Consider the following 14,635-nt stretch of genomic DNA (forward strand, 5'->3'; position numbering starts at 1 on the left):
TCCCACATATCCCTGGCAAACACTGAACTTTTTCAAGGGTCAGGAGAGTGAAAGCAGCCTCATGCCACACACACGTGACAGCTGAGAGCCGAGTGAGGAACGGTTCCTTTGGTGCCTTGAAAGACATCAGGATTTGCTTTGTGTTCATAGTCTGTGCTGAGATGCTCCAGACCCACTGCACCCAGAGCAACCTGTGGCTATTTATGCTCCCAGAAGGCAGGAAACCTGAGCTCCAGCTGCTCCATCCCAGCTCCAGCAGCCCTGCTGCCTTCCCTTCTCTCTTTGCCATCTCTGTGGCTGCTGATGGATACCTGTGTGTGCTCAGAATGGCACCCATCTGGCTGAGCTGCCCCAAAAAGCAGTCTGTGTTGGCAGCCCGCTGCCTGCCAAGCTGGATGCCATTGCAGGCTGGCTCTGGCCACATCCTGCATGAGGCAGGGGCCCAGCACATCAGCTGGCCTCACGTTGCTGCTGATGTCAGGTACTCAGACACGCTCAACCCATCACTCAGGAGCGACAGCAACACGTGTAAATAACACCAGTAGGTTTGTTTTGATAGAAGATACAGTTTGGGTTGCGGAGATGGAGGGAGCCCAGCAGGATGCAGGGGGGAGCACCACCAGGGCAGGGCCACCTTGAGCAAAACAAAACCAAACCCATGCTACCAAGCAACTAAAACTGCAGAAAAGCTATCAGCACTACAGCAATGCTGGCAACTCTCTGGGGCAGCTCCAGCACCACTCACAGCACCCAGAGCACTGCAGCAATAACGGGGCTTGCTGGTGCAGGGCTGGGTGGGAGCTCAGCTCACAGCCTCAGGGCTGAGTGCCCTCTGCCCTTCTGCATGGTGTTTGTCAAGTAGCTAAGTGCAAAACCTCGGTATCTTGCAAAAGCACCCACCTGGGTTCACGTTTTTCATTCTTGTTTTTGAGGACTCTGAAATTAATCCTAACTGCAAACAACTGTTTCCAGGAAGCCCCATTAACCAAAAATACCAACCATCAAACGCACGCATGACTGCAATCCATAATCCCATCCACTCATACAACCTTCCCTCCAACTCACACTAAAACATTCATTAAATGAGCTTCTGTGGATGGTTCATGTCTGAGATCTCTGGTCACAGATCTGACCTCCTCAATCACTGAAGCAGCCCCAGCTCGCGTTCTGTGCAATGTACACAGCAGCAATGTGTGTGAGAGCAGTACAGAATATAGCACTGATAAGGTGTGCAATGTCCACGCAAACAAGAAAAAATGGCTTGGAAATATACACTGGAAGAATTACTGTGCCAACACAAAAAAACAAAGGAACGACCAGCCTTGAGAAATGGGAAGATCTGTCCCCCTAATCTCTAGTATTGCATTTTTAGCACAAACATCAAATTGGCTTTTTAAGCCAAGGGACATACAAAACACTGCAGGATCCCAACAGACCCAAGCAAAGCTCACTGAGGCCATAGGTGACTTTGGTGGCTCTCAGGGAAGCGTTCCCTCTCTGCTGCTCATTTCTCCCCGTGAGTTCTGCACAGCCCATTTCCATCGATCTGTTGCTCCGACAGTAACCTCCTAGGTTTTACATTCTCAAGGGGAATGGCAATTCACAAACCACAATCTACTTTTCAGCTTAATTGCTAATAAAAAGGCTGTTGCACTTTTTAAGATTAAAAGAAATCTCCCACTACAATGAATAGGCTAATGCAACTTTCAGCTTGCACAGATTCTACACCAAAGAGCAAATAAAATGCATTTCAATGAGACAAATGCCATATAATATATTCCAACTCATCAGAAGAGTGGCTCCGTATTTCAGAGGGGTGAAGGGGACACCTGGTTCCCAGAAGAAGGGACATGAGGTGGAGAAGGATGGAAGAGCTGCTTATTCTGAGAGCAGCGAGGCCATGTCTTGCCAACACCTTTTCGTGCTGTAAGCTGAAGGTGACTGCAAAACATAGAGATCCTCCAAACCCACCACTGGCCTCAGCAGGAGCTGCACTGCCCGTGTCAGTGGGGCAATTCTGGGGTACAACTATTAGAGGGACCCACCTCCTCCTGGCTCACCAGCGAGCAGGCTGGGGTGGGAGCACACTGCACTGATTGCCAGCAGCAGTATTTTATCACACTTCAACTCCAGGATTGTTTCCTATGCCACAATCCATCCATTTCTCAAAACACCAGTTTGAAACCCCTACCCCTCCAGCAAACCAAGTGCTTACACTGAGGAAGGCATTCTATGCTCTTTTAAGCCTTATTCCTTCGTAGCTTTAAAACTAAAATACACCGAACAATGCTCGGTTCTCATCAGCCAACAGCAAACACAGAATAACATCTGAAATGAACGTGGTGAAGCTGGCTCCCCTGGAAGGACATGAGCACAGCCTCCATCCGTGCAACGTCGGGAAACTCTGAAGTTCTGATGGAGATGGCGATGGGTGAAGCACAGAAGTCTTCAGTTCAATTATTCGTATAGCAAAACTTATCGTAGGCATTAAATGATACAGAGATGATAAAGGTAATTTGACTTAAGAGGGAAAAACTTTATGGGAAGACTGGAAGAGCCCTCCAGACTATTTCTGAAAAACCTCCATCGCCATTTCAGAGCCTGGGATCCTCTTTCCGGGCCATCATCCAGCACAGAGGCCCAGCCAGCAGCAGGCCCAGGCTGCCCATCTCACAAGCAGATATGTCAAACTGAAGCAGAGCCACGGGACACAGTCCCGGACACCAACACCAGAAGCTGCTCACCTCTAGACCCAGATAAAGGAAGGGGCATTTTCACATTAGAGCTTAGGTCTGACTGCCAGCAGTGCCAAGGTGAGCCTAGAGAATGGAATCTGTGAAGAAACACCCCTTGAGAAGCAGCACTTGCTGCCGAGCAGTACTCCCTCTTCCACAGAGCAACACCGGGCATTTTAGACCCAATCTGTCAGAAAACAAGCACACACAGGTGCACACACCATACCTGCAGCACAGCTGGGCTGTGAGAGGCCACCAAAGGTCTCAGTAAAGAGAGGAGGCACTCACCAGAGGTGACATAGATCCGTTTGGCAGATAGGGGTCTGAGAGCATGAGGAAGGGGTAGCCAGAGTACGCGGATCCTTTATACATCCCCGGGTCCTGGTGCTTCATACCTGCTAAAAATCAGAGGTCCCCATCACAATTTGCCTTACGGCAAGTGGCTGTTCTGCCTGCTGGGGGTGGGGGGACAGAGGGACGGAAGAGGTGATGGTGCATTTGGGAGCCTTTTGGCTGTGTAATACCAAAGGGGCAAATTGCAAAGGTGTTAGGGTCCCGGGGGGGAGCGTGAGCCTGTGCCGGGGGTGAGGAGTCCGGGACCAGCAAGCAGGGTGTGTGTGTGTGGGGGGTGGTAGGGGGGGCTGGGGACAGCCACGAACATCGCAGCCACTAACCATCGTCCATGTGGTCCGGGAGCTTCTCCTGATAAACCCTGTGCGGATCCTGCACGCGGCGGATGGCCTGGATGGGAGGAGAGAGAGAACGGCAGAGCGGGGGGTGGCGGGGGCGGGGGGCGCGGGGGCCGTGAGGGGCGGCCCGGCCCGGCCCGGCTCGGCTCACCTCAGGGTCCGCGGCGGCGGCGGGACTGCCGCTGCCCTCGGACTCGTTCACCAGCGAGGACTTGAGGTCGGCCAGGTCGCGCTCGGTGAAAGCGTTCTCGGGGATCTTCTCCTCCTGCTCGCCCTCGTCCTTGAAGGCCAGCATCTCGTCGGTGGCCCCCAGGTCGTCCCCGCCGCCGCTGCCCAGCTGCGGCATGTTCCTCCCGCCGCGCCGCGCGCAACTTTCCCGCAGTATTGTTCTCCCCGCTCGGCTCGAGCCCTCCTCGCGTCTGTTTGCTCGATGGTGGCTTCTTCTGTTTTTTCTTTTTCCAACCCCCCCTTCCTCCTTTCCCTCAATTATTTCGCCTTTGAAAAAAAAAAATTTTTTTTTGCTCCAAGTTTTCCTTTCTAAACTTTTCTCTTTTTGCCCCTCTCTAAATTGTAACTTTCAAACTTTTTCTCTTCTTAAAAATAATAATAATAATAATAATAACCTACCCCCTACCTCGGAATTCCCTTCCGACTCTCCCTAAAAAAAAAAAAATAACAACAACAACAAAAAAAATCCCCTTCCTTAAATCCTTTCCTCCCTCCCCGGCAGCTGGCGGGGGCTCGGCAGGCTGCAGCCGGGCAGGCGTCGCGGGATGCCGCGCTCGGCGGTGCCCCCCCCCACCCGGTGCCGCCCCCCCCCCCCCGCCCGCCCGAGCCCCGCAAAGTTTCTCCGGGAGCAGCGGGCGCCGGCGGCAGCCAGAGGCACGGAGCGCCCGGTGCCTGTGTGCGAGCACGGCGGCGCGGCGACCAAGGGCTGCCGACATCAAAGCGGCCGCCGGGTGATTGGCAGCGCCGGGGAGGGGCCGGGGGCGGGCGCGCACACGCACACACCCGCGCGCACATGCACCCGCTCGCGTGCGCGCGGCCGAGCTTGCACCCCGCGAGCGCCGTCGGAGCGGGGTGTCTGCCTTAAAGGGGCAGCGGGAGGGGAGAGCGGGGTGTGCGGAGATGCTGCGGTGCGGGGATCTGCTGTGCCGGGCTCTGCTGTGCCGCGGCATGGCATGGCACGCGTGGCAGGGTGCAGCACAGCATTGCTTAACATGGTACAGCATGGTGTGCCATTGCATGGCAGAGTACAGCACTGCATGGCACTGCATGGCATGGTGCAACACTGCACAGCATTGCATGGCATGGTGTGCCGCAGCCCGGCATGGCATTGCATGGGGTAGAATGGCCGTGATGTGGCACAGCACGGCATTGCATGGCATGGTACAGCACAGCATCACATTGCATTGCATGGCATGGTGCAGCACAGCATCACATTGCGTTGCATGGCATGGTGCAGCACAGCATCACATTGCATTGCATGGCATGGTGCAGCACAGCATCACATTGCGTTGCATGGCATGGTGCAGCACAGCATCACATTGCGTTGCATGGCATGGTGCAGCACAGCATCACATTGCATTGCATGGCATGGTGCAGCACAGCATCACATTGCGTTGCATGGCATGGTGCAGCACAGCATCACATTGCATTGCATGGCATGGTGCAGCACAGCATCACATTGCATTGCATGGCATGGTGCAGCACAGCATCACATTGCGTTGCATGGCATGGTGCAGCACAGCATCACATTGCGTTGCATGGCATGGTGCAGCACAGCATCACATTGCGTTGCATGGCATGGTGCAGCACAGCATCACATTGCGTTGCATGGCATGGTGCAGCACAGCATCACATTGCGTTGCATGGCATGGTGCAGCACAGCATCACATTGCATTGCATGGGGCAGAATGGCCATGCCATGGCACAGCACAGCTTTTGCATGGCACAACTTGGCATAGCATGGCCCCACTTGGCGTGGCTATGGGCACAGTGAAGCTGTGGAAGTTCATTTGCATGCACACCTGTGTGCACCCTCTCATCTGCACACATCTTTGTACCCAGCTCTGGCACAGCACAGCATGGCATGGTATGGCACAGCGTGGCATGGCATGGCTGGTGTGACACAGCAAACTGTACATGTGTGTACATGCTAACAGCACACGCTCTTGCATGCACATCTGCATGCACTGCTCTGCACATGCAGCTGCACACGCATCCACGTACACACATCTCTGCACTCAAACACACCTAGCTCAGCATGCACTCTTCTGCGTGCACACATCACCAGCACACAGCTCCCGCGCTGCTCACACTAGAGGTGCGTGTGTGCCTACACACCAACACACACGTGTGGACTCATGGAGTTTCCTGAGTTGGAAGGGACCCCCAGGGCTCATCGACTCCTGGCTCCCCGTCAGCACGCACTGCACGGGTCTGACACACAGCAGCACTTGCACACCCACACACACCTCTGCGCACATCCCTGCACACACCCAAGGCACAGCCGCACGGGGCAGCACACACTCGCACTGCGCACAGATGTGCTGGCACAGATCGGAGGGCAGAAGTCTGTGCACACATCTGAAGGCACGCAGCGATGGCACTTCGTGCAGGCGGGGCACAAGCACTGTGCCGTGCACTGCTCTGCAGCCCCCAGCCCCGGCTGCGACGCCGGGTCACAGAAAATGCTCGGTCCCGAGTAGCCCCGAGGGTCGGGAAACCCGAGATGAACATCGTCGCGACCAATGTGAGGACAGCAGACACTTCGGTGTCGGCGTCGGAGTTTTTTTCTTAAGCAGTTCCCATGGAAAAGGAAACTCCCCATCTCTCCTGATCGCGTACGACAGGTCCTGTGCATGTCTCCGGTAGCTTGAAAAAACACACCGATATTTATTTTCCTTAATTAAGATTGCATAAGATAGCCCTGGGTCCTGGAGACTTTTCTACAGACTGTAATGACGCCATGTAAATTGTTTTTTATGACCCAATATACTACATATTGTCGCATTCAGCCCTTGAATAGGAAGCTAAAAATCTCGGTCCCTATTTTTCTTGTTAATTAGGGTATTATTACTATGGATATAATCTCATTACTTTTTGGGGAGGAGAAGAACTAGTCGGAGCCACTTTGAGAAGTGCTGAATGTATTTCAATGAAGCAAAATCCGTCTTTCTGCTAATTGCTGCTCTTTGCGTGCTGCTCTTATTTCGGGGGCTGAAGGAGACAGGACGTGGGTGGAAAGGGGGGGACACCGCGTGCATTTCTGCTTCCCCACCCCATAGGAAACTCCGATCAACTTGCATCCTTTTAAACATCACTAAAAAATAGCCATAAATAAGCTGCAGCCACTCGGAGCGATAATCATTTGAATGAAATATTTGCTGCTTTCAGATTTTTTAATTTTTTTTTTTTCCTTTTCAGACGATCCTCTTGTTTTGCATGTGAAAAAAATCGTCTGAGATTTACAGCCCTCCCAAACGGAGATAAAGCCTTGGCAATGAGTTGGAAACCTGTTGTAATCTGTGATCCAGGAAACAAAGAGCCTCATTAATGCAGAGACTTTGGTGAGCCTTTGATGTTAGCTAGCATAGCATTCACTCTCGGTTCCATTTGCATTTAAACATTCATAAAAACATCATCTCTGCTTCCTTTGCCTTAAGCAATTTAGGAGTAAAGTATAGCTTCTATTTAAAGAAACCCACTGTGGTGAGGCTCAGAATACAAATATCACATAATCTTCAAGCAGAGCAAATATTTTATCCTACATTTCTGGTGGGCACGTTTAATAATGTTAAATTTAAGACCCAAAATAAAAGATCCATCTTATTTTCATTAACCTTACACCGCACATTCGAGGGAAAAGAGAAAAGGGACCCAGTTCATCCTAAATATGCTCCATGCCAATTTGGGGAAGGAAGGGAATGCAGAGGATTTGACATCACTCACAGGAGCTGGATTTTTACAGGCGGGGTGCCTCCAGCAAGGTGCCCAAATCTCTGTTTAGACACACAGCAATGGAAATTTTCAAACAACTTTTTATGGGGTTTATTTTTATTTTTTATCGTGTGCAATACTGAACCGTGGAATCGTCATCCTGGGCTTAGAATGGAGTAAAAAAACCACCAAAAAACAGCAACAATAAAAAGAGAGATTTTGTAAAAAAACTAAAGTGAAAATAAAAGTAAAACACTAAAAAAATCAGCACATGCCCAATGCATGGGGACTTCCTCCATGAAAGGCTGCAGACATCACCCTGACAGGGTGGGGAATTGGAGGCATGGCTCTGGAAATAAGGGCTTGCCCACCACCGTGCTCTGAGGAGTGTCATTCAGCAGTGGGACGGGGTGAAATACAGCCGAGGCAGGCTGACGTGGTGCTGGGAATCCCCAGCCCCGGTGTCCACACCGCTGTCCCGTTATCACAGCAGCACCAGTGGTCCCACATCCCATCGGGAGCTCCTTCTGTCCTGGCAGCGAACGCGAGGGAAGCTCTGGGTTGGGTGTCTGCTCAGCCAGACGGCGTTTTAAGCGTTCTAAGTGAGTTTCCTTTCCGATGAATATCCAAAACTGGAATGGAAAACACTTAAAAACAACTTTACCTTGGATAAAATATTTCTGGAGCTGGATCAAAGGAAAACAGAATGCCTGGCTCGCTTGTCAGATCCTATCTGCAGTGAACTTCAAGGTTTGAGTTGTATTATTTACATGGAAAAGGTCCCAAGAAACCAATTTGGCACTAAGTATCTTCATTACGTTTTTTCGCTTGTATGGGTGATTAAATCAATCTAGGGATCCTATTTTAATTTTTTTTTTCTGAAAGGTGCAGCCATCTGTGAACTGAGGAGCTTTTCTGATGTCATCTCTGTGCCTCAGACACTCATTCTTTGCTTTTTTAATAAGGAGACATTTAAAGCAAGGGTGGATATCTGCTCTTACTAGTAGAGCTTCTAACTGTCTTCCCCATAAGTGTGCAGAACTAAAGGCATGTAACAACCTTCTAGAACGTTTTAATTGGGACACCTATGGATAACTGTGATCCACACTCACCTATGGCCGAGTCCATTTGTCTGTCAGTGCATCTGTTCCCTGTCCTGCTCTTGTCAGCATGCAGAGAGGCAATGTGTGGCTTCACTGTGTGCGTTACATTAAGTGAAGTCTCCTCCAAAGCCAATGTAGATGGTGCTGCTGGCTCCTCTTAGGGCAGGGTTTCACTTTCTGCTCATTAAAACGGGCTTCAGACACAAGCACTAGGATTTATTTAATTTAGCTTGTTTTCTCAGGTTCTCATTCATTTAACAGAGGCAGTTTGGATTAGTTTCCACATTACTCTCTCTGGACACACTTCACCCTCTCCTACAACCCTGTTTAGTGCAAGGACCACATCTACCACTGCCAGGCTGAACATCCCCATCTGCCTTCCTATCTTGTTGCATCTGGAGCCAATACATTTCCCTGATACATGTCTACATGCTTCAAACTATGCTTTGATTCAAGAACAGATTTATCAGCGTGTTCTTCGTAGCCAATTAATCAGTTCTGCACTAACAGAGGAACCTTCTAAATATTTACCATTCTTCTGGAGGAACATGTGTGCGGGTGCCCCGTAAGGACAGGCTGATTGATAGATTGGCAGCGTGGATTTTTCTGGTGAGACAGAAAAGCTCCCGCGTGTGCTCCAGCAGGGAGCTCCTGGAGGACGGGCTGCTACCAGCTGAACTAATCCTGGCAAGTGACCAGCGTAAATCAGGCCACTAAAAGCTCTGTTTTGCCCAAAGGGGTTTACACTGGTATAATTACCTTGGCGTAGTCATAGCAGGAATATTTCCTTAGTCTAGACAAGCTCTAATGGGTAAAATAGATTTATCGTTTGCAACTGAAACATCTCGACCCAGTGAAGGCAGCACAAAGCCTCGCTGCCTTCCTTGCACTTTGCCACCCCTTGCTGCCGTGCTGGGTGCAGGCAGGATCCGATCTGGAGCCCGTCCGGTTGCAGGTCTATGATAGAACAAGAGGAAAGGCAATCACTCATACATTTTGCTTGTTTCGCTCTGCCCATTGTAATCCTGCACGACCCTAAGTATTTGTTTGACTTCATGCATGTTCATGCTGAACACCCCCGAAGAGTTCACTGTCAGCTGCCGAAAGATGGTTTTAAAAATACCAGCAGAATGCTGACTTCTTTCCGTCATGATATTTAGGTCACTTTCCAATGTGTACATGCTTTTCTGGAAACATTTCTGGCTGCTGGGGCTGGAGACCCCATTCACCCTTGGGAGGCAAACAGCAGAGGCCCTGCAGCTGGCAGGCTGGGAATTCTAGTGAAAGAGGGTAAGCTTTCTAACAAGGCTTTGTTGGTTATCAAATGCCAGCCTCTGAAGTCCAGCTTGGAGACTGTGATCTTCAGACACCTCCATTCATGCTCAGCGCAATGTGGTGCAGGACACTGTCAAATCTCATCAGCACAGTTCTTGGTTTTCTCTGTTAGAAGATCCCCTGTTTCAATATTGCCAGGACATGAGATTGTCTCTTCAGGCAGTTTTCACTTAAAAAGTCTTTTCTTTGCTCCTCATACAAGCAGCACTTCAGGCTCTTAAAGGCCTTTGAAGACTCACCTGTTTTTCACTCTGTTTTCTTCACCTTGTGCTTTTAGATCTGGACCAACCAGCTGGCATCGTGCTTAATATTCCCCATACTTTCACTGCTAGGTTCTCAGGCACTTGCCCAATGCTGAGAGATTTGAGTTTCACACAGGAAGGAGCATGTTTATTTGTTTACACAAACACTTTTCCAGGGCTGCATCCTGTGGTCATACAACCGTCCAAGCAGCTCCAATGAGTCATCTCTCTAAATTAAAAGGATCCATGAAGATGGATTTGTAGAATCATGCTCACTGCTTCCACGACTGCTTTCTCGTAAACCATAGGGAAAAGCATGCTGATTTTAAGGGCTATAAAGCTTTATTTTCACCGTTAGAAAGTGCCACTTTCCTTTTCTTCCCTCTGATGCTGTCCTTTATGTTCCAACACAATCCTCCCGCACCCATGGAAGCCCCCCCTTGCTGTACACCGCGACAATTCACATGAGGTACACTTTGTCCTGGGATTCCTGTTTGTACATGGGATGGAACAAAGTACAGGAGAAATCCAAATATTGTCCTTTGGGCTCCGGTGCTGGCTGGAGCATCCCACCTGTGCTGATCTTTGTCAGGGGGCTCTCATCCAGAGGCAGCCTCCAATCACTTCCCTTACTGTACATCTTCCATTGAAGATGAGACAATTTCATGCATAGATGCTCCTCAACTCACTTCTGTCTCAGTTGGCCCATTTATAGGAGATAGCCCTGTTGTTCTGAGGGCACTAACCAGAATCGTTTCCAAAGAATTAGTTAGACAGACCTAACCATGGCTCACTGCTGACAACAGGCTGGGCTGGAGCAATGAACTGCTGAACTGAGTGGCAGAGAGTGACCTGATAGTTTGGCTTGAGTTGTCAGGATCTGGGACATTTGAATAGAAAAATGCTGTCTCTGGGTGCTCAAGAGAGCAGTGAGAGGAGCAAGACTCAAAGCAAGGGCTGCTTCACTGGGAAAGAGGTAGCAGCAGGGACTGGTGCTGCTGGGAAAAGGGGAGTTTGGGATGATTACGACAACCTTGGCTGCAGCTCTTTCTGTGATCCCCACATTAACACATCAAACTCCTGCAGAACAGAGCTGGAGGCCTTGGCAGTCTCCTGCCTCACGCAAACGTCCATTTGAGTCACACGGCAGGAAACCTGCCCTGGTTCTCTGCAGTTTGATCACCCCCTTTCCAGAGCCTGAGCTATGCAGAAAGGGTGAAAGAAATGGAAACAGCTGGTAGGACGTGAGGCTAAAAGGAAATTGTCAGGATGAGGGAGGTGAGATAGGTGGGCAGGTCAGAAGCCAAAGGAAAATGATTCCAGCGATCTAAGAGACACCCATACCATTTGGGACACACAGACCACTTAGGATGCGGTTCTCCCAGCGCCATTCCAGGCCCATAGCAAAAATGAAGCAGGGAAAAGAACATGGGACATTCTGAATTTACAAATGCTCCCACCAAAATTATTGAGAGGAGGAAAGGACTTTTTACAGCTCTGAATTGCGCTGTTAATGGAAGCTGAGCGCTTCATTTACAAGTTGGGGGACATTTTTGTTTGTTTTGAGATTGTTAGTTATTTCATATCTTCACTGATTACTCTTGAGACACACTGTCAGCAAACCAGGGCGAGCCTGCCAGCTCCACGCTTCTCTGTATTTCAAACTGAAAAATGAAGAAAGAGTGAAGAAAAGGTGGATGCTCAGGGCACCGTGTAAGCCATCCCCCTTCTCCTTGCCGTTTTTCTCCTGCCAACTGCTCCATATCACTTTCCCTCATTCAAATGTACATGGGGGTTTTGTGCAAGTACAGCATGGCTGCTGCTTCCTCGTCTCTGCACTTCTGAAGGGGCTGTAAAGCAACCAGATTAAAGCAGCATTAAAAGCCATGCTACAAATCCTACCATATTAAGCAAGACAGTCCTCAGAGTTGTTTTGGGCTCGCAGAACAGAAGGGGTGCCTTTGAGTTGAACTACATGTTTCAACAGTATGTTGTTCTGAAAAGTGTTGTATATGTGCCGACATCCGCTGCTGGCATGTGTACAGACTGAAGCTTGCCAGCTCCTCCTAATCTGGAAAGAGGAGACATGCGGTGTTAAGTACATGTGTCATCACTAGTCATTCCCCCCAACCCCCAGTTTTATCATTTGGTTGCGCAACGCATTTGAACCAAGTCAGCCCATTTCGTTCAGATGAACTCTGGCCAAATAACTGTACTGGGGCTGACTTCAGGGAGTTAAGAGGAGTTGCTGGAGTAGCTCTTCCATAAGTAAATGCAAACGCTTTTGTGCTCATTGTTCTGCTCCTCAGACAAAGGCCTTCTGGTAGGGCTGCAGTTGGAGGGAGAGCCCCTAAGAAAACAAACTCACCACGCGGCTGATTACATCATACCACTTCTGACTCTCATCATGGTAAATCTGACAGGCAAAACAGGGCCAGGCCTCAGCAGGGCTTACAAAGGGGACTCCAAGGAAACCCATGCTGCAAGGGATGGTAGGGTGACTCAGGAGGTGACATGGGATCTTCTTAGTCAGGACTGACGTGAGGTTCCAGCACAACGTTAGCACACCCAAGCTGGAAGGATTTTAGACTGAGAGCCCAGCTACTTATGCCGGTAGAGGCCCTGAGAAAATGTGGTGCTCATACAGATCCCCACATCTTGCTCAAAATGCAGCTATACTGATTGTATCTTCCCACTGTTACTGCTTTGGAAGGAATACATTGCCTCCTGTAAGGCTGCGGCTGTGGTCTGCCTCACAGTCCTGAAGCATGACTGCAGCAGGCTGTGACTCCCCTGTAATAGGGATGCTAACACCTGTGCAATGACAGCATCAGCTGCAGAATACTTGGGCGGGAGGCTCAGTGCTTACTATTTCAGCTTGCGGTGACTGAATTGCTTGTGGCATGTGAGCTTCGCCCAGCTAGAACAAGCTGAATGTGCCTATGGGGCTGCAGGTGCACCCTAGGGGTTCTGGGCTGACTGGTGCATCTGTCTGTGCTCTGCTTGTGCTGTGTGTGGACCCTGGGACAATGCAGGAGCAGCAGACGATGCATATCTGAAGACTTTGGAGCAGTGGGAGGAGTGCAGCGGCACGAGGCACTGTGGTACCAAGCAGAAGTTTTGGTGACCAGAGAAGAAACAGAATTTCGAAGGACAAGAGAAAAAAAAAAAAACAACACATAAAAATATGATCATCCATTTTAAAGGCTAAAAGTGAGTTATGTTATGAGATACTTTCATCTCAGCATAGGTTAGCATTCCTCAGCTTATTATATTTGTATATAAATATTTTTCTTGAAGTGAAGTCAGCCTAATTGGAAGTAGGAAATATTCTATGTCACTTTTTTAATACTGTAATATATTTCCCCTAGTTAATCATTTCTATTTCTAAATATAAATTTCCTTTCCTTTTCTTTCAAGTCCCTTAAAATGAGGGGGCCTGCTTTCCTCTTTGACCTTCTCTAACAAGCAGACCCTTGAGATGCAGCGTTTCCAGAAAGCAAGCTGTAGGAACAACAGATGGATTTAGTAAATTACAGCTTGCAGATGAGTTGTATGAGATGTAAGTTTGGGACGAAGACTTAAAATAGACAGAGATGTTCTGTGCTGCAGCTTGTTCCTTGCTGTCAAAGGCTGCCTGCAGAATGTGTGACCTGGGTGATGTTAGCTTTCTGCACGGATTGATTGGGAGAAGCGGTTCCACCCCAAATAACCAGCTCCCTGGGTCTCTGTCTGCAATCTCACTCAGACAGAAGACTGTGTCCTCTAGGTATGTTTCAGTATTTTGCATTTCTTTTATTTGCTGAAACCATTCTGTCAGACTACTTACACTGATCAGCAGATCCTAAAACCTGTTTGTGGTTTCCCAGGGATTTCATAGACAAATTAGTGCATGTGTATTTGCAGGACAGGTGACTCCTAGATGTTAAAACTGTAGTTTATAGTCAAAGTGCCTTTCTTGCTTATCTCAAGATTATTGTTACATTTGCCTATATTCCAGTGTGATAATCCTTTCTGAGATTAACAACTCATTTCTCAAAAGCATGGTCTTGGTCCTGCAGACCTTGCTGACAAGCAAATCTTTCTGAGCTCATGGACTGCAGGAATGGATATTCATCTCAATATGTTTCCTCAGTGTGATTTAAGTGTTGCTCTGAGGTCTGAAACTCCATAATGCGCTTGATATGGAGTAGCAGCAGTAAGTTGTCATTGTGATCAAACACAAATTTTCTGTAGGGGAGCATAAATCATTTGCATGGGTGTGATGAATGCTCAAAGGGAATTTGATAAATTGCATGTTGAGCACTGGGAAATTTTCTCAAAAGGATCCACGTTGCTCTTTGCAGTTTCAGAAACTTAGCATTGAAAAGAGCCTGTCACTGGCCCTGGTTATTGTGTAGTACTATTAAGTCTTCTGAAATGTATGCATTCAGGATATCGTGGCAAACTACAGGAGACCTGGTGGGCTCATGACTTTTTTTTTTAAGCATAAATAAGGATGTCTATCTCGTTCACGTGAAGGTAAACGGACTTTTCAGTGTGTTCCTATGCTGTCTGAGTTCACAGTTCTTGAAGCCACTGGAATGCGA

At 49.0% G+C, this 14,635-nt stretch overlaps 1 protein-coding gene across 6 annotated transcripts in view; it reads right to left on the reverse strand.

The window, feature by feature from the left end:
• The window catches only part of TCF7 (transcription factor 7), a 50,799-nt gene extending 47,029 nt beyond the window's left edge, over window positions 1–3,770 (reverse strand). For 3 of the 6 annotated variants that reach the window (XM_065734881.1, XM_065734880.1, XM_065734878.1), the window contains exons 1-3: window positions 3,576–3,770; window positions 3,410–3,476; window positions 3,024–3,130 (exon numbers count right to left, since the gene is read on the reverse strand). In XM_065734881.1, the coding sequence (XP_065590953.1) occupies window positions 3,024–3,130; window positions 3,410–3,476; window positions 3,576–3,770 (369 nt within the window). Of the gene's footprint in view, window positions 1–3,023; window positions 3,134–3,409; window positions 3,477–3,575 lie in introns of all 6 variants that reach the window. The other 3 variants (XM_065734877.1, XM_065734879.1, XM_065734876.1) reach the window with 1 other exon arrangement.
• Between the last annotated feature and the right edge of the window lie 10,865 nt (window positions 3,771–14,635).

Source organism: Cyrtonyx montezumae, unplaced genomic scaffold, assembly GCF_038088225.1.
Source record: "Cyrtonyx montezumae isolate F1298 unplaced genomic scaffold, pur_monq_1.0 scaffold_18, whole genome shotgun sequence".
Lineage (NCBI taxonomy): Eukaryota > Metazoa > Chordata > Aves > Galliformes > Odontophoridae > Cyrtonyx > Cyrtonyx montezumae.